The sequence below is a fragment of the Phascolarctos cinereus genome, unplaced genomic scaffold, assembly GCF_003287225.1.
Source record: "Phascolarctos cinereus isolate Bilbo 61053 unplaced genomic scaffold, phaCin_HiC Scaffold_3;HRSCAF=262, whole genome shotgun sequence".
Taxonomy (NCBI): Eukaryota; Metazoa; Chordata; class Mammalia; order Diprotodontia; family Phascolarctidae; genus Phascolarctos; species Phascolarctos cinereus.
Window position 1 is genome coordinate 238536026 of NW_027555736.1, and position 23890 is coordinate 238559915.

The 23890-nt window shown below is 38.7% G+C and overlaps 1 protein-coding gene across 1 annotated transcript in view; it reads left to right on the forward strand.

The window, feature by feature from the left end:
- The window catches only part of DAAM1 (dishevelled associated activator of morphogenesis 1), a 207742-nt gene that overhangs the window by 142384 nt on the left and 41468 nt on the right, over positions 1 to 23890 (forward strand). The window contains 11 exon segments of the mRNA XM_078151516.1: positions 856 to 1189; positions 1827 to 1937; positions 2043 to 2146; positions 2529 to 2595; positions 3269 to 3386; positions 3980 to 4118; positions 4612 to 4670; positions 10912 to 11099; positions 12132 to 12233; positions 12236 to 12430; positions 12737 to 12844. Of these exon segments, the coding sequence (XP_078007642.1) occupies positions 856 to 1189; positions 1827 to 1937; positions 2043 to 2146; positions 2529 to 2595; positions 3269 to 3386; positions 3980 to 4118; positions 4612 to 4670; positions 10912 to 11099; positions 12132 to 12233; positions 12236 to 12430; positions 12737 to 12844 (1525 nt within the window).

The window sequence follows — 23890 nt, forward strand, 5'->3', positions numbered from 1 at the left end:
CCACTGGTACCCTGATCTGTGAATATCTATGAATTAGTCATCTAGACTCCATATATTTAGTGCTAAACTGGCCTAGTATTTACAAATATTCTTACTCCACCATTTATATGGAGGAAGGGGATAGTAGAGAAGCAGAGTTCAATAGTATACTAAAATACATTGAGACTGGGTATAATGAAGAAATAAATGCATAACTACAATCTGGAAAAAAAAAGATTATTTCCTTTACAACTCCCTATTTTCTGTGTGATTCTTGTCATCTGTAAGTGTTATTATGAGAGAAGATCCATCAGTTGAGATTTTCCATAGCTATACCATTGCCTTACCATTAAGACATAAATCTATGCCATGGGAAAGCCTTATAATTGATATTTTAATAAGTTCCTTTTGATGTTTCATTAACCCAGTCCTCTTTGTATGAAACCTAATTGGTTAAATATAGAGTCAAGATTGGTAAGGGAGGATAGCGAAGTCAGAGAAGGGGTAATGGCCTGAGAAAGTACTGAGGAATAGAAGGATTGGAGCCTTCAGTGAGGGCAAAGTATAGATTTAGGAGAAGTGAGATATAGGAAGAGAAAGCATAGAAGGTTACAGTCATTTAGAGAGGAGTGTTTACATTTCTCACTATGAAAAATGGAACACTTCTGAGTAATAATGAGATTCAAAGGATGATCAGCCCTGTGTATAGCTCTGCAGTAAAAAAATATCAGAGCAGAGTTCCGATATTGGTCAAGTCTTAAGCATTAGACAGATTTTCTGCTTAAGAACTGTGTTGGTATTGAGGGTTGAGAGGGGGTGGAGGAGCAGACAGGAAGCACTTTCAGTTGTCTTAATTTTAATCTATTTTCCTGACAGGTTTGTAACCAGATTTATTGATTTAGATGGCTTATCATGTATTCTGAACTTTCTAAAAACCATGGACTATGAGACATCAGAGTCTCAAATACATACCTCACTTATTGGATGTATAAAAGCGCTAATGAATAACTCTCAAGGCCGGGCTCATGTTATGGCCCATTCAGAGAGTATTAATGTAATTGCTCAGAGTCTGAGCACTGAGAACATTAAGACAAAGGTGGCAGTGCTGGAAATCATGGGCGCTGTGTGCCTGGTTCCCGGAGGTCACAAAAAAGTTCTGCAGGCCATGCTACATTACCAGAAGTATGCCAGTGAAAGAACTCGTTTTCAGGTATGTGGTCTCTAATTCATAAGTCACATGCTTGCAAAATAGACTTGTTTTTGAAGTAGGACCATAAATTATTCCTTTCCATTTTGAAGATGATTATACTTAACGTCACTTAAGAGTCTAGTCCTGTTCCCTCAACCATTTTTGTCTTGGTTTCAGTGGGAGATGATGCCTGTCCCTGACCAAACCAAAGATATGGGGCCTCGTGAATTGCAACATTGCTCTTTTAATGTATCACCTTTTGTGGTATCCTTAACTGGGATTTGTAATAAACATTGTCTATCTCTTCAAAAGGAGGAATCTTCCTTGAGAAATTCCCAATTATCCATTTGATTTTAGGGGGACAAGTTTGGAAAACTTGATGCAACCATTTTATTAACCAGTCATAAAGATCAGAAATTGAGGGCCGAATGCACAGATACCTACATACCAGGTGCATTTTCCATATGAATTTAAATCTAGTAGCATTTTAGGGACATAAAATATCTTAACTTTTAAAATGAGGACTCTTAAGGTAATTATGATAAGTAAACACTAGATTTTTTTGAGCTTCAAAGTACTGGAAAGTTTAATAAAATTAATTTAATATCATGCTAGCTCTGATTCAACCCTTTTCATTATCTATTTGTGCACTTGATAGACGCTAATTAATGACTTGGATAAAAGCACAGGCCGATACCGGGATGAAGTGAACCTCAAGACAGCCATCATGTCCTTCATTAATGCAGTACTAAGCCAAGGGGCTGGAGTGGTAGGAACATTTTGTGCTTTTGCATTTAAATAAAATTTTGATCAAAATCTACTTGATGTCCATATTCAGAAAACTTTAAATGTGCTTAATTGTGCTTCCTTTCAGGAAAGTTTGGACTTTAGACTTCATCTTCGATATGAATTTTTGATGTTAGGAATTCAGCCTGTAATAGATAAATTAAGGGAACATGAAAACTTGACACTAGACAGGTAAGTTAAACCATTAAGTATTGCTCATTCTCACTTTTGCCTTTTTTGTCCTCTGTCTCTTACAGTCTTATCACTGTTTCTATGACAAGTCTTCTAACTTCCTGCCAGCTGTAGGCAACAGGTTTCCTTATTCAATTTGTAGTTTCTTTAAGGGATTTTTTGAGAAATCTAGACTTCCCAAATGGTGAAAAGTCTCATCCCTATGTTGTACATGTTCCTTATAATTTTATTTTGATGGTGTTTGTCTTGATTCCTTTTAGTACTTTAGACCCTCTCCAAATCCAGAGTTCGAACCCTTGTAATTAATTGTAGGCATTCCTAGACTGTTTTTGGCTTTTAATTACATTTCTTTGAATTTTTTCTTTTCTTTTTTTTTTGTCAGGCACTTAGATTTTTTTGAAATGCTCAGAAATGAAGATGAGCTGGAATTTGCCAAAAGATTTGAATTGGTGTGTATGTGCATGACTATTTCGATTATTGGTGATTGGCTTATTCGCCATATATGAGAGAAATGCTCTTTGTTCTGGAATTATCATGTATAAGTATATGTACACATATATGATGGTTCTGATATAGATCAGGTGATATCTGATATATGTGTAGTATTAATATGTGTGTATGCATGTGTGTGTATATTATATATATATACATATATATGTGTGTGTGTGTGTGTATATAAATAATATGTATATTCTTCCTCTCTCCCTCTTCCTTCTTCTCCCCCTCCTTTCCTTCCCTCTCTTTCCTCCTCCTTCTCTCTCTATCCTTTTCCTCTTCTCCTTTGTCTCCTTCCTTCCTTCACCTCTCCCTCCCCCTTTCTTTTCCTATTCTTCTCTCTCTCTCTCTGTCTCTCTCTCTCTCTCTCTCCCTCTCTCTCTCTCTCTCCCTCCTCTCTCTCTCTCTCTCCCCCTCTCTCCTTTTTTCTCCCTCTCCCTCCCTCCCTCCCTCCCCTCCTAATTTGGCTCTCTTCTCTCTGTCTTGTTTTCTCCTGGTACTGAAATGTTTGAATTAAGTTGTTCAATGTAAATTTGGTTACCTTGCATTAAGTGAATCCTATGAAAATATCAGATGGCCTCAGAAGACCTGAATGTTTGACTTAGATTTGCTTTTTATGTGAAATAGGTTCACATAGACACAAAAAGTGCAACACAAATGTTTGAGCTGACAAGGAAGAGGTTGACTCACAGTGAAGCTTACCCTCACTTCATGTCTATCCTGTACCACTGTCTCCAGATGCCTTGTAAGTAGAGACACCATTTTCATGTGGACTAAGATTAAAAGTATAGTGGTTAACATTTTAGATATTATCAGAGAGGACCCTTTCTTCGCTAGTTGGAGGAAGGTGGAATTTGGGCCTGAGGTCATAGTTTACTGACACACACCACCCTCCCCACCAAGGCATTTTCAGTTATTTAAAGGGATACTATGAAATTTTCAGAATAGAACAAATTATAATTAAGTTTAAAAGTGAATGTATACCTCACAGTCCTTTTAGAAGAAGGTGGAGAGCGCAACACTAGGGAGGGTATTACCATCTTGGGCAAGTCAACCTTTCTGGGCTTTGATTCCTTCATCTATAAGATGGAGTGATTGGAACTCTCCAGTCCCTTCCAGCTGTGAATCTATAGTCCCCTGATCTCCAAGAACTTTGAGGGTTGTTGGTATAGATAATATAAATACTTTTAAATATCCTCTTCCTTTCCCTTGCTGTCTACTAGAGTTTGACACCTCTGGCCTAGAATGCTTGTCAGGGGCAGGAGCCTCCCTTTCATGAGAAGTTAGCATAATTACACATTTAATTTTTCTTTTATGTTCTTTCTTTCTCTCTTTTAGACAAGAGAAGTGGAAACACAGTCCAGTATTGGCTGCTACTAGATAGAATTGTACAACAGATTGTTATACAGAATGACAAAGGGCAGGACCCCAATTCTACTCCTCTAGAAAATTTTAATGTCAAAAATGTTGTACGAATGTAAGTTTCTTCCTTTTTTTTTTTACATGCTATGCTAATGTATACTATGCTCTCTTCACAAATACACCAAACACCTGTACTTCATTCATTCCAAAATACTAGTAAATACTATACATTTTTTTTTAATAAGGAAAAGGGATCAGGAACTGGATTTGTGGTTTTAATGGTATAGGAAACTTAGAAGTTAAATGATTTGTCCAAGGTTGCATAGCCATTATGTGTCAGAGGTAGGATTTCCATCCAGGTTTTCCTGGCCTCAAGTCCAGTTCTTTATGCGCCATACCACATTGCATTGCACTGCATTGATAATTACATCTATCATAGATGATTTCAAGAGACCTTTTACATGTTTATTTTTAGGCAATTTGGTAATTTCTCTGAAGTGGATTTTTTTAAAACACCTTTGGCCTTATGTATTTATTTAGTAAGGAAACTTTTAGATATTTTTATTTAGTAATGAATGCTACATCAACATCTTGCTCTGTTTATATAGGTTGGTTAATGAAAATGAAGTTAAACAGTGGAAGGAACAAGCAGAAAGGATGAGAAAAGGTAATAAAGTGTTTGAAATATAATTAAGTATTTCTAAAAGTTACAAATTAAATCTTTTCTGAATTTGCTATGATATTACATGTTGACATTTATGTGCTGAATGAATAAACCTGTGGGTTTTTAGGGTGCTTTGCCTTGGCTTTTTTTTGAATAAATCTGCTATTATAACTGACATGCCTCTGACCCCTTTTTTTTTTGTTTTTGTTTTTCACTAGATTTCACATGAGTTCTTTTGAAAAGCAATTTAGCATTTGCCTTTCAGAACCCAATAATTCAAATTTATCTTTGCTTCCTTCCTTCTTTCCCCCAGGGCCTCTCCTACACTTAGTTCTTTGGATAGGATTTTTTTTGTTGGTTGTTTAAATAAAAGGCAGTTAGGCACTGAGGAGTATGCAGACTTATCTGTGATATTTCAAATGAGACAGTAAAAGTGCCTCTTGTAGGCCTTAGCAGCCTCAGAATATCCACATGTCCACCTTCATCTGAGATCAGCTTTATTTAAAGTTTTTAAGTACAGAAGACCACTAACTTTGGCAGATTTGGGTGCCATAAAAGATTAGTGGACAAGCTTTTGGTATTTTGAGTATATTATTGGTATTACCTTTCAGAAATCAAATAACTGGTAGGATGAGGAGTCAAGGAGGAGCTAACTTTGGACTGATTCTGTGCCAGCCACTCACAAAAAGGGAGGCCACTATTTTCTTGATTTTATAAATGTTGACCCTTCCCCCCTCCTTTGTGAAGGAAAGGACGGAAGGAAGAAGGAACAGAGGAATGAGGAAGGAAGGAAAGAAGGTCATTGATTAAGCATTTACTTTGTACAAAGTACTGTGCTAAACACCAGGGATGCAAATGGAAAATCATTATTTTTAGTAGTCTACTCTTTCATCATGAATCATCTCTCATGGGGATTATTAATCCTCTGAAATTAAATCTGTGGTGACAAACTGGGCCCAGCTTTCTCTATATCATATTCTGCCTACTCCATTTAAGTAAAAAAAAAAAGGTACAGCCACTAGGGTTCTGAATAGTCACTAAATGAAAAGTGCTATTGTCACAGTCATCATCAGATTGTAAGGGGTGGGGGGGGGTGCGGTATATACAAGTGCATAAATAAATGCTGGCTTTTTCTTCCTCTTTTCAGTTTTTTAATGGTAAGGAAAAACAGAGAAACTTTTGTTAAGGGGACAGAATAATTGCCTAAGGATAAAGGAAAGAGAACGTAAACCTAGGAGAAAAGTTTGAATAACAGTAGATGTTTCAGGACCACAAATGAAAGAACTTGGTATAGAATATAAGGGGATGAGAATGATAAAGAAGAGGAATAACAAATGTCAAAGTGAGGAAAGAGATAGTGTGAGATGTTGCCTTGAGGGGGAAATGTGATGTTGATAAAATGAATGATGAAAGGAACGTAGGAGATTCTTACAGGTAGGTAGAAAGAAAAGATTTGGAAGAATAGTTGGTAATAGGAAAATAAAAAGCAGGGAGCTTTGTGGTCCCTGGGTGGTAGAGCATAATGTAGTACAGAGAAGAACCCCACAGTACTCTGAACACAATATTTGCCAATGCAGTATTCACTGAGTGGAAAACACTGTGCTAGGTGAGGTATATAATGGAGCTAATGGTGTTGGTCTTCTTTCAGCTTACATTGTAGGGACTCTCTTTGTCTCTCAAAGAAGTAGTGCAAAATAATATGTGTGTATGTTAAAAAAAAAGAGTGTAATGAGGTCAGAGAGGAGAAATGTTACACTATGACCTCAACAAATTGTCATTTAATGAATGTGTGGTAAGTCTCAGCCCGAAGTAGAAAGTCCAAAGAACTGATTCTTTTCAACAAAGTTTAATAGGCAATTTGGGAATAGGAGATTATAGCATATTGAGGGGGGAGGAAGCACATAGTTTTGTAGTAGATAACGTGAGAGGCATCATGATATATTGGATGGAGAGAGAGAGCTCCAGAATTGACAAGACTGAGATTATAGTACTACCTCTGACACCAGTTGCTTCTGATAATGAGCTTTGTAAACCCAGACAAGTCACTTAACTTCCCAGAACCCCCAGGCAACTAAGACTAAGCTGCAGAATAGTTGCTAATGTGCTATAAAAATGAAATCACAGGTCTGGAGAAAATAAAGGGCAGGAATGTAGCAACTGTCAGGAGGAAGAAGGGATAAATGCTATGATAATAGGTTAGAGAAGTGGATATAGAGAGCAGCTCCACATGGGTTAGGGTCATGTTTATTAAGGTGCTTTAGTGGGGGGCAGAGGGGGGTGTAGAACTGCCTTGTGGTTTGGCTTCATTACCTCTGCAGGACTGATGGAGAGCTAAGGGCTTTAGAAAATTAGGATGTCTTTGGAGAGCTTCTTGCTTTGGGGGAGGAGTGGGATACAGAATGAACAGAGAAGACAGAAGCAGAGATCAGAGATGAAGAACTGATCCAATCTTTCAATCAAATAAAGTAATTCAAACCTGTTCTGGAATCACCCAATGCTTTATATCTTGGTCACTTAGTGATTTAAAGAATCACAGAATTTGAGAGTTGGAAGGTACTTCAGCAGCCATCTATATCCAATGCTTATCCAAAAAGGAATCTCCAATATTGCATAATCAACAGCGTTCCATCCAGTCTTGGCTTGATAATGTCCAACATCCACACATATAACCTATAAGGTTGCTTACCATCTTAGGGAGAGGGGAGGGAAAGCAGAGAGGGAGAGAGAGAGAGAGAGAGAGAATTTGGAACTCAAAATTTAAAAAAAAAAAGAATGTTAAAAATTGGAGGGGAAATATTTTTTTTTAATTTTAAATGTGATATGAATTCCAGGCCATTCACCTTCCTGGTTGCTCTCCTTTGGATGCTCTTCTGGCTATCAATGTCCTCCTTAAACTGTGGCATCCAGAACTGGACACATTATTCCAAATGAAGACTGGCCAGGGCAAAGTATAGCAAGAGGAGTAGTATATCCTAATCTCTAAAACCTTTGCCTCTCTTACAGCATCTCATGATCTCATTAGCTTTTTGTTTGTTTGCTATAGAATATTACTGACTCGTACTGAATTTACAGTCAATCAAACTGCCCAGATCTTTTTCAGGCATACCTAAACTACTATCTAATTACATCTCCCTTAATCCTGTACTTGCAAAATTGAATTTTTTGAACCCATTTACATTTATCCCTTTGAGTTTCATTTTCTTAGATTTGATCTAAAACTCTAGCTAGTCAATCTGTGTTTGGATGCTGAGTCTCTTATCCAGTGTATTAGGTGCCTTTTCTAGCTTTGCCAAATTTGTAGATTTGAGCATGCTATCTGTACTATTACTAAAAAATGTTAAACAGCCCAGGTCCAACCATAGATCCCTGAGGCATTCCATTGGAGGGGTCCTGCCACATAAGCATTGAACTATTAATGATCACTCCTTGAGTCCATTCAACCACATCTGACTCCAGGTACTTGTAACACCGTCTGTTCCGTGTCTCAATCTTCTCTACAGGAAGAGTGTGGAATATATCACACTCTATCAAATGCTTTGCTAGAATCCAGGCAATTGATATCATTACCTTCATCTCCCAGTTTAAAAGCCAGGGGGCAGGGTTGGAGGAGAGACAAAAAAGAATAGGAGAACGGAAAGGATTTGAAAAAGGGATCATAGACTGAATTTAATAAAGCATGAGAAAAGTAGTGTGGTGCAGTGGTAGGCTACTGAACTCGACGTCAGGAAGGTTTGGGCTCAAGTCCCACCACCAGCTACTGAGCTTTGGAATGGACCTTGGACAAATCACTTCTCTGAACCTCAGTTTCCTCATTTTTAGGATAGCAAGGATAATAGTACTCCACAGGGTTGTTGTGGGGATAAAATGTAAAATGCTTTGTAAACTTTATATAGTGCTATATAAAGATGAGCTATTATTATTATTAACATCATAGAATTGGAAAGGAACTGACGTCAGAGGTCATCTGGCTTAACCAAAGTATGACCCTCCCGTACAACAAATATCACCAGTAGCCATTCAGATCTTGTTTGATGGCATGTAGCCGAGGGATCTAGAAATTTCCCAAGGTGACCCATTCCATTTGTGGACGTCTTTGATTGTTCGTTTCCCTCATGTGGAACTGAGTATAATACTCTGCAGGCAAACAACAACAAAATGATCGAAAATAACATTTTTTAACCTTTGAGATAGACTCTGGGAATATGCTACAAGTAGATCTCTCTGTAGCTTTGACCCATTGGTTCTCATTCTACCCTCTGGGGCCAAGCAGAATAAGTCTTAATTCTTCCACTTGACAATCCTGAAGCTACTTAAGAGCACAGCTGTTATGTTGTCTGAGTCTTCTCTAGGCTGAACTCCCCAAGTTCCTTCAGCCAAATCTTGCATGGTGTGGAATTGAGAGCTTTCCCCATTCCTGCCACTCACCTCTGCACATGAATTAGTTCTGTCCACCTCCTTCTTAAAATGTGATGGGCGCAACTGAGCGTCCTAGGTCAGATCTGAACTGACCAGAGCACTGAGTGTAGTAAAACTATCACCCTTCCAAAGCTCAGCATTCTTATGGTGCCAAAGTAATTTGAATAAGGCTTACTCTACATTCAAAGGCCTATTGCATAATACTGAGGCCAGGAAAACATGTATTGGCTCTGACGATCAACTTTTTCAACCTAAATCATAATGATTAACTTTTCCTAAAATCTACCTGTGTATCCTCCCCAAGAAGACATTGATATGTTAACATATAGAATGCTGTTTTCTGTCATTTTAATTGCTGTTTGCCTGCTGTGTAAGATACCTAACATCTTAAGAGCACCTTTTAGGGGAATGAAATGGATGACTCGGTGGTGGGAAAGATAATAATTTAATGAATAAACACTTGGTCTGGTAGTAGCAGTCCTTCCCCAGGTTGCAGAAAACTTTCCTGAGGGTCCTTTGGCTTGTCGGATAAAACCCAGCAAATCTGCTTCCTGTGAGTTGGCGTTCTCTGGTTTTGCATTGCAAAATAAAGCATTTGTTTTCCCTCGAGTTCTTCTCAAGAGTTCCTTGGGACTAACTGAGTTCAAATTCTAATAGAAGAGTGCTTAATTTGGGGTCACCCAACCCTAGTTTTCTTAGTGTTTCCTTTTTGTGACATTATCTAGTGGCCCAGAGGTGGGTGTGGTGGCAGGAATGCCGGGCTCAGAATCCAAAAGACCTGACTCTCCCTACTGGGTGACATTGGGCACAAAGTGCTCTGAGTGTCCCTTCATGGCGCTCGAAGATAGAAATAATGCTCATGGAACCTATCTCACAATAGGTACAAATGAGATGATACATGAAGAGTGACTTGCATACCTTCAAAGTGCTATATAAGCATCAGATATGGAGAACTTGGACTTCTTTAAAATGGAGTGTACATATAAGTCTCTTGTTGCTTTTCCGTACTGGACCTGTGATTTCAATGATGGAGGATACTGGGAACTGTGTATGAGGAAAAATCCTTTGCCAATGCAGACTGGAACTGACTTTGCAACTTGTAGTCTTACTGGCTCCTAGTAGGGGAGGAGCAAGCCTTTATTAAGGACCTACTGTGTGCTGGATACTGTGACAAGCACTTTACAAATATTGTCTCTCACAACACCCTCACTACCTCTGTGAGGTAGGTCACTATTATTATCCCTACTTTATAGTTGAGAAAACTGAGGCAGATAGAGGTTAAGTAAATTTGTCCAGAGTTGCACAGCTAGTGCCTGACACCAGATTTGAACTCAGATCTTCCTGACGTCAGGCCTAGCACTTTATCCATTGATTACTTTGCTGCCTTAGCACTTAGGAACATGAAGAAGTTAGGTGACTCGCCCATGGTCTCACAACCAGTTTGTTTCAGATCCAGGACTGTGAATCCAGACCTTCTTAATTCCCCAAGTCAACTCTTTAACCAGTATGACGTGCTTCCTCTCTGTGGTTCTACTAACTATAGCGATGTTTACAATCAAGGGAGAATATCTCCATTAGACTATATGCTCCTTGAGAACAGGGACTGTCTTTTACCTTTCATTGTATCCCCAGTGCTTAGCACAAGGCCTAATATATAGCAGGCACTGAAGTATTTATTTATTTACTGACTGATTCATATTAATTGGGGGAGTAAGCCAGCAAACAAAAATATATATTCTGATCTTCCCTATGTGACTATTTTTTGGATAAAGTCCTGTAATTTTGAAGAGTTTCTTTGGCAAAATGATTTCATGCCCTGTTTTTGTAGAACATAGTGATCTGCAGCAGAAATTGGAAAAGAAAGAAAGAGAGTGTGATGCCAAGACTCAAGAGAAAGAAGAGATGATGCAGACCTTAAATAAAATGAAAGAAAAGCTTGAAAAAGAGTCCTCTGAACATAAGCAAGTCAAGCAACAGGTGGCTGACCTCACAGCACAGCTCCAAGAACTCAGCAGGGTGAGGGGACTTTGTGCAGTTTTCCATTTATGGTTAAATATGGAGGTCTGATTTCGATCCAGCAGGTATCCAGAGTTCATCTATACCTGACTAGATTTCTGGCTGGTGGAATACAATGAAATAAAATGGAACTTTCAGTAGACCCTCCCTGCCTTTAAGGTCAGAGAAAGAGAATGTGGAAGGCAAGTTGATTTAATGGGGGTTGGGGGTGAGGTATAAAAGGGGATGGGTAGTGGTATTTGCAGTTGAGTTTTTAAAATAATATTGAGTTTAATACACATTGATGAGATTCAGGCTCCTTTTCTTTAAAACAAAAGCTAAAATTATGAAGAATGTTATGAGAAGGGCAAAGAAACTAGTACTTGGAACATGGATGTTATGACATTAAATATAAGGTGAAACAAAAACATAATGAATGATACAGAAAGTGACAGGAAGATCACAGTGATTACCTTTTTTACACCTTGCATATTGAGGTGGTTGGTGTAGTGGATGCTTGGCTAGGCTTGGCATCAGGAATGCCAGGATTCAGATACTTCACTTGGGGTTTATTAGCTGTGTGACTGTGTAGAATTCCCTTCACAACTTCACAAGTGTCTGCTGTTGGTAAAAGGAGTTGTATCCGAGGGGTTCCAAATGCTGAAGAAATCACAAATCCTTGTCTATTCACATACTTTAATTGTTAGTTATCTACCCATCTTTGGAAGTATTAAATCCTTATTAACCACTTTACACGTAATGATAGACTCTCCATTTTAGCCCCCAAAGCCTAAAATAACAGCTGGGATGTAAGGTTTGCAAAATGCTTTACGTAGGTTGCCTCACAGCAGCATTGTGAAGTTCTATTATTAAGACCATTTTAAACTTTCCAAGAGAAGTGAGATACCCAAGATTACACAGCTAACATTTCTGAGGTCAAATTTGAACTCTGGTGATTCCAAGTGAGGCACTATCCACTATGCCATTCAGCTACCTACAAAAGGGACTTCAAACAAACTGTTTACTGATCAGCCTTCCTTTGCTCTTTTGCAGAGGGCCGTTTGTGCATCAGTTCCAGGTGGCCCTTCACCCGGAGCGCCAGGCAGTCCCTTTCCTTCCCCTATTCCGGGATCTCTTCCTCCCCCTCCACCCCCTCCCTGCCAGGTGGAGGCCATCTTCCAACAGCACCTCCTCCACCTCCTCCAGGTGGTCCTCCTCCCCCACCAGGACCTCCTCCTTTAGGAGGAATAATGCCACCTCCAGGCGCTCCTCTTGGTCTGACCCTCAAGAAGAAAAACATTCCCCAGCCCACAAATGCCCTGAAATCCTTCAACTGGTCAAAGCTCCCTGAGGTAAGCCATTTATTTCCTGTCATTTTGTGCCTAATGGGCAGCATGATTCTCTCACTATAAAGGAAAATGACCCTGCCTGTTGGATGGTTTGATTTTCTCAGTGTGAATTCAATGGCCTCACTTCCACAGAGATTTAAGGAATAAAAACCTCTGAATAAATGACACCAGTCTGTCCATACCAATAGTACATTTTTCAGCATTCAGTAGAATGAATATCGATACCACAGCAATCTTTATAACACAATTGTCTCTGATTTTTTTTATGTAGTTGGGAAATGTAGCATTTTATCATCTTGATATTTTCAGAACAAACTAGAAGGAACCATATGGACCGAAATTGATGATTTGAAAGTGTTTAAAAACCTCGATCTGGAAGACCTAGAAAGGACTTTCTCAGCTTATCAGAGACAGCAGGTAAGCAGCAACACACGTTCCCTAAGGCCACTGAATTAACTAGAAAGCATTTACCAGTGGCTAGTATGTACCAAGGGCCATCACCGCAGCATGAAATGAAAGGAACATTAGACTGATTCAGAGCCAGTGACTACAGCCTCTCTCCTGGGCATCTTTAGCTTTGCAAAAGGTTTACTTGCTGCATGGCTTAACGTATATAAATGCATAGTAGAGCCTATGTGCATAGGTTAGGCATCTGTCTATGCACTGTGAGCATTTCTGACTTTGGAAGGTGGGCCATCTTAAGGAAAGTATTAATGGTAAAGAGAATGCATGCTGTATCACTCGGTCAGCCAGCATTTACTAAGCACTTGTTGGGGGTCACGCACTGTGTGCTGAAGATACAAAGACAGAAATGAAACAGTCCCTGTCCTCATGGAGCTTGTGATCTACTATGTGCCATGCTTAAAGCGCATACAAAATAAGTACAAGGCCATTGGGGCAGGGACTAATACATTGAGGGTGGGAGATCAGGAAAGGCCTCATGGAATCGGTGACATCTGATCTGAACTTTCTAAGAAGCATAGGAGAGGAAGGCGTTCATCCTAAGCATGGGGGTGAGGGACAGCCCATGCAAAGGCATAGAGATGGAAGGTCAGGTGGGAAAGACAATGAGTGATTCGGCTAGACGAGGGGAGAAGAACCTGCCATCTCAAGACCACATGTGGCCCTCTAGGTCCTTGGGTATGGCCTTTTGACTGAGTCCAAGTTTAAAGAACAAATCCTTTATTGAGGTGATTTGTTCTGTGAAGTTTGGATTTAGTCAAAGGGCCACACTTGAGGACCTACAGGGCCACATGCGGCCTTTAGAGTATATGATGGTGAGTAATATAAACTAAGGCTAGAAAATTAGGTTGGGGCCACGTTATGAAGCGCTTGAAATGTCATGCACAATGAAATGTTTCTTTGATCCTAGAAGTAATAGGGAGTCACTGCTATTTATTGAACCAGAGGGGGACATGGTCAGACTTTAAATATGTCACTTTTTCCATTGTGTAGAGGATAGACTAGAGAGAAGAAAAACTTGAGGTAGAGAGACCACTTAGGAGGCTACTGCAATAGTACAGGTGAGAGGTGATGAGTCAGTCAATAAACATTTATTAAGCACTTACTATGCACCAGTCATTGTGTTAAGCACTGGGGCTACAAATAAAATACATTCCCTGCCCTCAAGGAGCTTATAATATAATGCGTGAGTGGATCTGAACTCAGGTGGGAAGGATTGCCATTGTGAGTAAACAGAAGAGAATGAATGCAAAAGATGTTATTAAAGAGAAATAAACAAGACATGGCAGCTGATTGAGTGTGTGAGGGGAGTGAACATGAGAAGGTATGGATGATTCTAATGTTGGATGGCCCTGTGTGCCTGGAAGGATGGTAGTGTGGGTTTGAGGAAGAAGATGGTTTTGTTTTGGACACGTCAAGTTTGGGATGTCTGGGGACATGAAGTTGGAAATATCTAATTGGTAGTTGGTGATGAGGACTGAAGGCTGGATATGCATGTCTGTTATCTGCATAGAGATAATTGAATCCATGGGAGTTAATGACAGCAGGTAGGAAAGGGCCTAAGAAAGAGATTTGAGGATATACTCACAGTTAGGGGGGTGGGACATGGATGATAATCTAGAAAAACATAGTGGGAAGGAGTAATCCAACAGGTAGGAAGAGAATTAAGAGAATAGCACCATGAAAACGCAGAGGGAAGAATCCAGGAAGAGAAGGATGATAAGCATTATCAAGTATCACAAAGATTGGTCGTACCAGAGAAAAATGCCCCCAGGAATTTCATTCTATAAAGGGAGGCCCATACATATATGAATATATGTAAAGTAAATGCAAGGCAATTTTTAGGAGGGAATGGGCAAATCAGGGAGGTTGAGTATTGAGAAGAGACGATTATATTTTGTAAATTAAGAGATCATTGACAACCTTGAAGACAACAGTTTCAGTTGTATGATGTTCAACATGCCAGTCAGTCAACAAGCATTTATTAACTCCTTACTGTATTTTAGACACTTGGCTAAGTTGTGAGGATAAAGGAAATGCAAAAAAACAGTCAACCAAGCAAATCATAATGAGACTAGAAACCAAATTGCAAAGAATTGATAGCTGAGTGAGAGGAAAAAAAGTGGAGGCAATGAGAACAGAGGATTTTAGGCCTTTGACTATGAAAAGGAGGAGAGATCTGGCAATAGATTGAGGGAACAGTGAGGAGCGTTTTGGACATAGTTCTTGAAAGCCTTGGTTTGCATGGCTCAAAGTTGATTTGTGCATGTAGCAAATGTTTATCCTAGTTAGATATTTGGTGGAACAGATGGAGTCCTTTAGAAATGTGTGGGAAATCAAGGAACAGGATTTTGGTGAAGATTTATTGCCAGACAGATGGAGGAGAAAAAATGGAGAAAGGAGTTTTTGTCATCAAGGCTGACAAATGACAAACAGGGTTGAGAAGAGTCTGGGAAGTAAGAAGATGCTAAATGTGCAGAATAAGAGAAGCCAAAGCCAATGTTAGGGGGAAAAAATAGTATGGTCACAACAACAGGATAAAAATGATGATCTTGGTAAAGACCTTACATCTAGATTGTGCCAAACTTACATAGCCATGGTTACCAAGAACCTCAAGCTCAAATTTTGGAATTTCTACTGTTCCCCCAAATATATTTTAACAGGATTTATTTGTTGTCGTAGAAATAAAATGGTTCCAAGGTAGTTTGGAAGCTAATTTTGAGCAAAATGAAGAAAAAAGATATGGATATTTAGCAATAAATCAGAAAACAGATAAACTAAAATGACAAAATTGCAAAGGAGTAGAAAATCAGAGTGTCAGAAAAGGAAAATAAAACAGTTTGAAATGAACTAATAAGTTGAAATTATCAAAGAATGAAGTTCTTGATAAAGGGAATTGTGGTGCTCTTTAAGTGAGAATGAACTTGTAGGATATTTATATAAGGAGGGATTAAATGTGATTATAGAGGTTACGGGGCCTCTCATTTGAAAGGACATTGCTATCCTGGTGAATTACATGTAGGTCATTGGCCCCACCATTCACCAAGGTGATCAATTTTCTTCAAGAGAGCAATGGATCTCCTGTTTTGATTAGGTCTAGTTTAATTATCCAGTAAGGTCAATAAGGGTATCTGGGAAGCTAAAGGAGGCAAAGCAAACCAAGGTAGAAGATAAGCTGAAGATAAGCTAGTATGCTTTCAGACTTATCTTGTTTATCACTTTAAATGTGTCTTTCAATTCACCAAAGATCAAATGCCTCGAATTATTCCATAAAGAGAAGAATATCTGTCAGTTTAGAAATAGAAGCCTTCTCTCTAATCCCAAGTTATACTATTTTATTTTTATTGTGAAAGTGCAAGATGAAACTCTTAAAATTATTATATGAAATGTGATAAATGGTGCTGCTTTTTTTTTCCAGATCATGAAGCCAGAGACTAGAGTGCTTCTATGATAAACAGAGAGGTGATGAGGGAAAAGGAAATGAATTCTCAAAGAGCATTGATTCTAAAAATATTAAAGTCTTGGAGCTCAAAATGCTTCATTAGCAATCTCTCTGATGTACCATAAAGATATCCTTCTGGCTCTGGCAATCAAGAGAGACATTGAATTTAGATGAAACGGAATTGTGTTTAAAAAAAAATTTATCCAGATGTTGTTTATCATTAAGTTGCAGATGCTGACGGTGCTATGCCATCTTGTAATCTCTGTCACTACAAAGTGAATTCAGTACAGCTTAATAGGTCTCAGACCCCATCCAAGTGATTTTGATTACCAAGATATAGAGACAAGGACCAGATCTGTGATTTCATTGGTATAGAGAACTTCTGGGTGAGGAACTTCTTTTATCAATGCAAGTCAACTTTATAGTCTTAAAAGTGCTGCCTAGAGCCCGGAAATGGTAAATGACTTGTCCAGGGGCACATCGATAGTATGTGTCAGAGGCTAGACTTGAATCTAGGCATTCCTAGCTGAGAAGCTGGTTCTCTATCCATTATTACACACTGATTTTTTCTTTTTGGTTACCAGACCATCTCATTAAAAAGTGGTTTATGTACAAGGCTATTTTACATAAAAGGTAATCTCACAGAATGAATTAAAGCTCAGATGTATTGCTAGGGGACAATTCAGAGGGTCCTAGCACCTATTTAGATATACCAAATACTATCTTCATTCCTAACCCCTGTAATAACTGGTTGTTTTGATCAAAAGGCATGAACAGCTACTTGGGAATTTCGAGAAGAGAATTTTTAAAAAATCAAAAGTACTGGGCACTTATAGTGGTTCTCATGTCTGAGCATGTGGGCTGCATTTAGTTTAATAGCAGGTGGTTAAAAGGCCCAAGTTTACAAGACTTATAATTAACTGGCTTTCAGCAGAAGGTGTAGGATGATGTCTCTCTGTGCCAAAAAGCTCTGGGACGGGTACACAGGCAGTATATGAGATCTGGTAAAAAGAAAGGTGGAGAAAGTGTTATAATTGGGTAATTGCCATAGCAACTAATTGCTGTTTAAGTAATCGGTGGTAGTCATAGACTAGACCAGATAAGAAAACTCCTGATGTGTTTAAACATTAAGGTAGCTCAGAAAGAGGGAGTAAGACTTGCTATTTATTAATGCTTGCAAGCACGAGGCATTGCCACATTTCGATACAGTACTTCCTGGAGGGGAGTTTAAACACAGCTGCTCAGCTTAAGTAATTAAGTGTGATTTTCCTTTTAAAACTGATGAGCAATGAAATTGAAACAATGCTTTTGAGAAGGGATGGTTTTTTAAATATAATTTTTAATATCCCCAAAGGGAGAGTTAAACCACTTGAATAAATTTGTTACAGGAGGAACAGAAATAAATGGCCATTTCTGTGACAGAATATTTAAGATATTCTAAAGGGTGCCCATTAGCTGAATCATCCTCCTCCAGACGTAGTAACATCCTTCTGATTAATAGCAACACCAAGGGCAGAACTCATTTGCCCTTCAGTCTTTGCCAAGTAGTACTTAATTGTTATCACCCTTGAGAACTGCTCCCTTTTTCCATGCTTAAGATATAGTTTTCCATGGTGTAGTCTTCATTTATTTGGAATGCGCAAGTCACTTACCCTCTGGTCTGTAGCAAGAGCTTAGTTTCCTCCATCTCCATCTGTGAAAGAAGCTGTATGATGAGTCAGGAGCACATGGGTTCAAATCCTTCTTCTGACACACTGTATGTCTAGGGATGACATTTAATCTCTCTGACTCTTGTTTTCTTCTTCTGTTAAAATGGGAGGGTTCTACTGGATGAAATTTTAAGACTTGGAAAACATGCAAAGCAGAATCTCCAAATAATGGGATTGTCAATGCTAGGAGGTGGAATTGAGGGAATATATTCTCAATTGGAGATCTATGGGAAGGACCAGAAGAGGACCCAATGACTTCATGTGTTACCTTAGCATGTATCTTTAAGAAGGGCCCTTTAACACTTGATACTTACTAGCTGTGTGACCCTGGGAAAGTCACTTAACCCCAACTGCTTCATCAAAAAAAAAAAAGGAGGGGCCTTGAAAGTACCATTTTGTCCCATGGCTCCTTCTGTTTTAAGGATGTCAGCCAGTTTGAGTGATAAAGATGTTAAAACAGTATCAGAATTTAGAGTGTGATTTTAAATAAAAAATTCCTTGCTGTCATTCTATTCAAATCGAGAGAAAAGTGATTTAAATCTACTCTTGAATAATCATTTTGTGTCCCACTTAAGCACTTCACAGTGGTAAATATAGTACGTTCAATATCATTTTGTTCTCAGCTCGGAATTCAGCAGCAACATTTATCCGGTGCCCGCTATGGGGAGAGACAACATTGAGATAAAGCATGAGCCTAAACTCATAGAGTTTATAGCCAACTGTAAGGTGATAAGACACAGATAATTGCAATATATGACATTACATCATAAGTGCATTTAGTCGATGGAAAGAACGTTGGATCTGGGAAACCCAATGCCTGGGTTAGAAACTCAATCTTATTTTCTTGAGACAAGTCACCTAACCTCTATGGGTCTCAGTTTCCTCCTCTATAAAAAAATGAGAGGGGTTGGACTGGATCATCTCTAAGGTCCCTTTCAAATATCAGCTAAATACTGTGATGCCTGGGACATAATAAGAGCTTAATAAATGTTGATTGATCCCAAAGAGTTACAAGCAATGCTATATGAGGTCCAAAGGGACAGGCCACTAAGAGGACAAGAAGAGCTTCATGGAGTGGGAAGGGGCCTTTGAATCGGGACACAGAGTAGTCTGTGTTAGCTGGAACCTAGAGAGTTTGGAAGGAGATAATGAGATAAGTTGGAAGGTGGGGAGTGGGGTGGGGTACTAGACTATAGACTGTCTCTGAATGCCAGGCAAAGGTGTTTAAAGGTCACTTGTTTGGGAATAGAAAGTTAGCAGTGGTTTCTGAGCAGAGCAGTATGATGTGATATTTATGGGAAAGAAAGATTAATTCTGGTAGTGGTTTGAGAACTGTTTGGAAAAAGGAGAGAATAGAGGCAGAAAGACCTGATATGGGCCATTTCAACTATCTACATAATGGTAATGAGGGGGCCTACTTGGCGAATATCAATAAAACTAGAGAAGAGGTGTAGGTCATGAGAGAAGGCATGAAGACAGAATTGACAGGATTGATAGTTCATTGGATATCAGTTAAAGGAGGAGGAAAAATGAAAGATAATAAAAAAAAGTTAATAGGAGTCTGAATGATTGGTGATGCTGTAGACAAACTGGAGAAAGTCAAAAGAAGTAGCAAGTATAGGGGAAAGTTAATCAGCTCAATTTGAACAGGATGAGTTCGAGGTGCCTGTAGAGGATCAACCTGGGCAGTTGGAGGTAGGAGCTCAGAGAGATTAGGTAGGGATGAAGGTATAGATTTAGAGGAGAGAATGTAGCAAGAGAAAAAAGAGAAGAAGACTTTGTTATTGCTATCGTTGGCTTTTTTGTTTTGTTTTGTTTTTTATATCTTACATTGCAGAGAAAAGCTTGAGTAGCTTTCCCCTGAAGAGTAAAACAAAAGGCTCAGTGAAGGACCTCAGTTCGATGTGGACATTTCTGGTCATTTGAAGTTTTATGAAACACATGCATCCTCCTAAGTGTCACAAGAGATAAAATTTGATGTTCTAGTAGTGCTTTGTAGATGGTGGTTGAAACCCATTTGGTGAATTCACTGATAATTTCTGCTTGCTTATGACTGATACAATGCTGCTAATTTTTATATTTCAAAAAGTTCATTATGTAACCTTCCTTTAGTGGGATTCATTGCTGTAGAATTGAGGATTACAAATAATTGCCAATTTGAAGCACCAATGCTTCAAATCAAAATCAAAGCAATTGACATCAATGGGGATGTCAATATCTGTGAAATGGTACATATATGTTATTACAACAGCAGTTTGCATGAACAGCTCCCTCAGGACAAGGTGCAAATAGAGATGTTCTCTTTTTGCATGTGTTCCCATTGAGTAACCAAACAAAAAAAAAAGTCTGCTTTTCTAACTAGATTCAGATGGGCAGGAACCTGGTATAAAACATATCATTTGCTGTAAGAATCAGCGCTTTGAATATTGAAGCTAACTTATGATTTTAGAGTGAATAATTGAAGAGTCAAAAAAATTGGATCTTTAACATCTGTAGGAAGACATTCTTTTTAATCTTAGCTATCAGACAGAAAGATTTGATTTGGGTCTGAAAGGTTATATTATGTGATGTCACAATCTTCAAAGGCAAAGAATACTTAAAAAATTAACCATGCTTTCTCATAAAGCTGTGCCCACTCCTAGTATATCATCCTATCTTCTGAGAAAATAAGAGGGTAGCATTTTTGGCTTATAGACATAGCATTTTTTTTTTAATCTTCATATGCTAGTGATTAAGGATAGACAATGGTGACTTTGCTAGTTTATAATTTCATTGAAAGCTGAACGAACTCAATCAATAAACATTTACTAAGCCCCTACTATGTGACAGGCATAGTGCTAAATGCAGAAAAAGTGGACTTAAATTTTGGCATAAAGAACACAGAGTGGAGAGCACAGGCTAGAATTCTAATTTCTTCTTGCTGTGAGAATTTTTACATCAGAAAATTTTAGATGCTTCTCCTTTGGAGGCCTATAAAAAAGAAAGGATCTATTTACATCTGGCTGCAATGCTGTAGGTGTGGTCCTCCCTGAAGGTGAGGGAGTAGTTTAAGAGGAACTATTGGGGCCCATTCCAATTTGGAGCTTTCTCTGCCTTCGAAAAGAATTCACTCTCATGGGAAGGGAAGGGGAGTCTTGGGGGTGTAGAGGAGAACTGCTATTCCTTCAGGGATAAAGGAAGACTGACATCATTGAGAGGGAAAGTGGTTTGCTGGTTATTGACTTATTTGAAAATGCTGTTCTAGGAAAGCAATCACTGCTTGGATGCGCAGGATAGGAGGAGGATAAACTTTTTGCTTCCCACTAGAGAAATTTTATGAAACAGCTCGTTGACCCTGGCAGTATTACCAGGACCAATGAGACCTTAAGGAATACATTGAGCAAATATTCCTTGTGCAAGTTTTTGGCCTGAAACCTGTGATGGACTTTTTACAACAAAGTTTTAGTCCTTCCAACTTTGAAAAATTATGGACCAAAAGCTGTAACTTCCTTATGTGAGATACCTCTTTGTTTTCCTTTTTCCCTTGCTGTATGTTAAATTAGGAATTAGTCTTGTGTATTAGCCTCCTTGAGTAACATTTGAGGTAAATGGGCTCTAACAATGCCACCAACACTTCTTTCTATTGGAAACTTTCTTTCCTTCATTTGAAGTGTTCTTCTTTTCTTTGTTTTTATCTCTTAGTGGCACTCATTGGCCTTGTTTACCCTTCTTATTGTTGTGATTATGACTTTTTGACCTAAGCTAAGGACTTCTAATCTATTTCTGTTCAGTTTCCTTTATTAATAAATGTTTTTTGAATGTAGTCTTATTGAGAACCTTTAAAATCTCAATTTTGTTTAGTATATAGCTTCACACTATTTGCTAGTTTGATAGATATTCCTTTGACAAAAATGTGGAACCAGGATGAGGAAAAGGACTGATCCCTAGAGAACTTTCTCCATGTTGACATCAACTATTAATTCACCCTTTTTCTGATCGAGTTGTTCAACCAGATCTGCCTAATTCCTTTCCCATTTTTGTTTCTCTTGGTTCACTGAGTCATAGATTATTATAAGGCATGTCAAAGAAATGTCAAAGTTCAGTGAAATGAAGGTACTTCAGCTATGTTGAATTAGAGTATGACCACCATTGAAGATACTGAGGTGGAATGAAGATATAGGTCATGGGATTTGTAAAGGTGACTGAATTAAGAGGATGAGAAATCAACACATAGTGTACCTATCAAAAACAAAACATAGATAATAAGGAAGACTATGAGCTCCTTGATCTCCTTGAAAATGAAGGAAGAATGACCTCCTTTTGCATAAATGAAAGCTAGTTGATGACTGTAACGTGGATCTGGACAGGGAAATATCAACAAATGGAGGAAACCCCAAAGTGGAGATGGCATTATAGGAATTATCTGCTAATGACAACGGGAAGGAACAAAGAGTATGTATACCTGTTCCTTCCTCTGGACCAGTGTGTCATGGAGCGTGAGAACAGGCACACCCAGTACTAGGAAGGGTGGCCTGGGATGCAAAGTCTTTCAGGGGGGAGCAGAAGAGCAAAAAGACAGAATAGAAAAGAGAAAGAAGTCCAGGATGAAAGGGATTTTGTTAATGAAGAAACAGGATTTCCAAATGACTGAGGAAAGGAGGAGATAAAAGAGGTAGGACAGAGCTAAATGATGGTGAGAGCAAGAAGTGGTAGGTAGGGAAGAAGGTCTGTGTTTCAACAGTGAGCCTGTGAATCACAGGTAGAAAGGGAGGAAGAGATGTATCATGTACATAGGAGGAGCCTTTGTAGTATGCAACTCTGTTAGCAGTTTTCCTGAATACTTGACTTGTGGGGATTTTGCTGTGACTACTAAATTGCATGTTTTTGATTACCTTTTCCACGCTTCTGCTATGGCTGTAGGATTTCTTTATCAACAGTAACTCCAAGCAGGTAAGGGAATGATTGCCAAAAGTCTTGTTTAACGTAACTGGCTCACAGCCAACTTGGAAATTCTTAGTCATGTTTGTCTGTAGACCGTATAAAATGCAGTGCCTGGTGAAAATCACATTGTATGCTTAACTATACTGAGGTGCATTCAGACATTGCATGTGTGCTCTGAATCTCAGGATGCCAGCAAGACAGTTGAAGCACAATTTCAATTTTTTTTTCCCCTTGAACTATGCTGATATTTAGTAATAAAGCTGTCTTGTTTTCCTGCATTTCACTGAAACATCCTAGAAAGCCTTTATGGATCCTGAAATTTAACGATGTAATTATTTTTGTTCTTTATGACAAGCTTTTTCTGCTGAGTCTTCTAACACCATTTTATTTGTTTACCTATGGCAAAATAAATAAAAAGCTGTGTTTCTTGTGGTTGTCCTCTTATTTGATCCCTGATGTCCTTGGCTACCTGTTCAGGGAGAGTAGGCAACAAATGTGTTATGGAAATCAAAATTTGAACTGATCCCTTGAACAGTCTGTCCTGCTCCGGGACGATAAGGTGCCAGCTATACTTGGTAACCTTCTGGTGCGTGGAAAATAGTCTGCAGGGATTTATTGTTCAACCTTTTAGGTGTTTGTGATGCAAATAATTCTAGCATGAATGAATGAATAAATACTGACTGCACATGTCTCAAGTGGCCAATGGAAGGCCCAAAGTGAGCTTGATTCATTGTGGCAGTTCTCTCAGGGAGGGAGCTTGGGAAGACAGCACATGCATAAGAGGGGGAAATGCTCATCAATAATTTATGCTTGATCTCATTGTCATCACAAACTATCTGTACCTCTAAGTAGTTTTTAAAATGTGTCGTTCTTCATTGTTTTTTCATTTGAAGGCTACATTGAAGTCTTTGCTTCTGATTTCGTATGAGG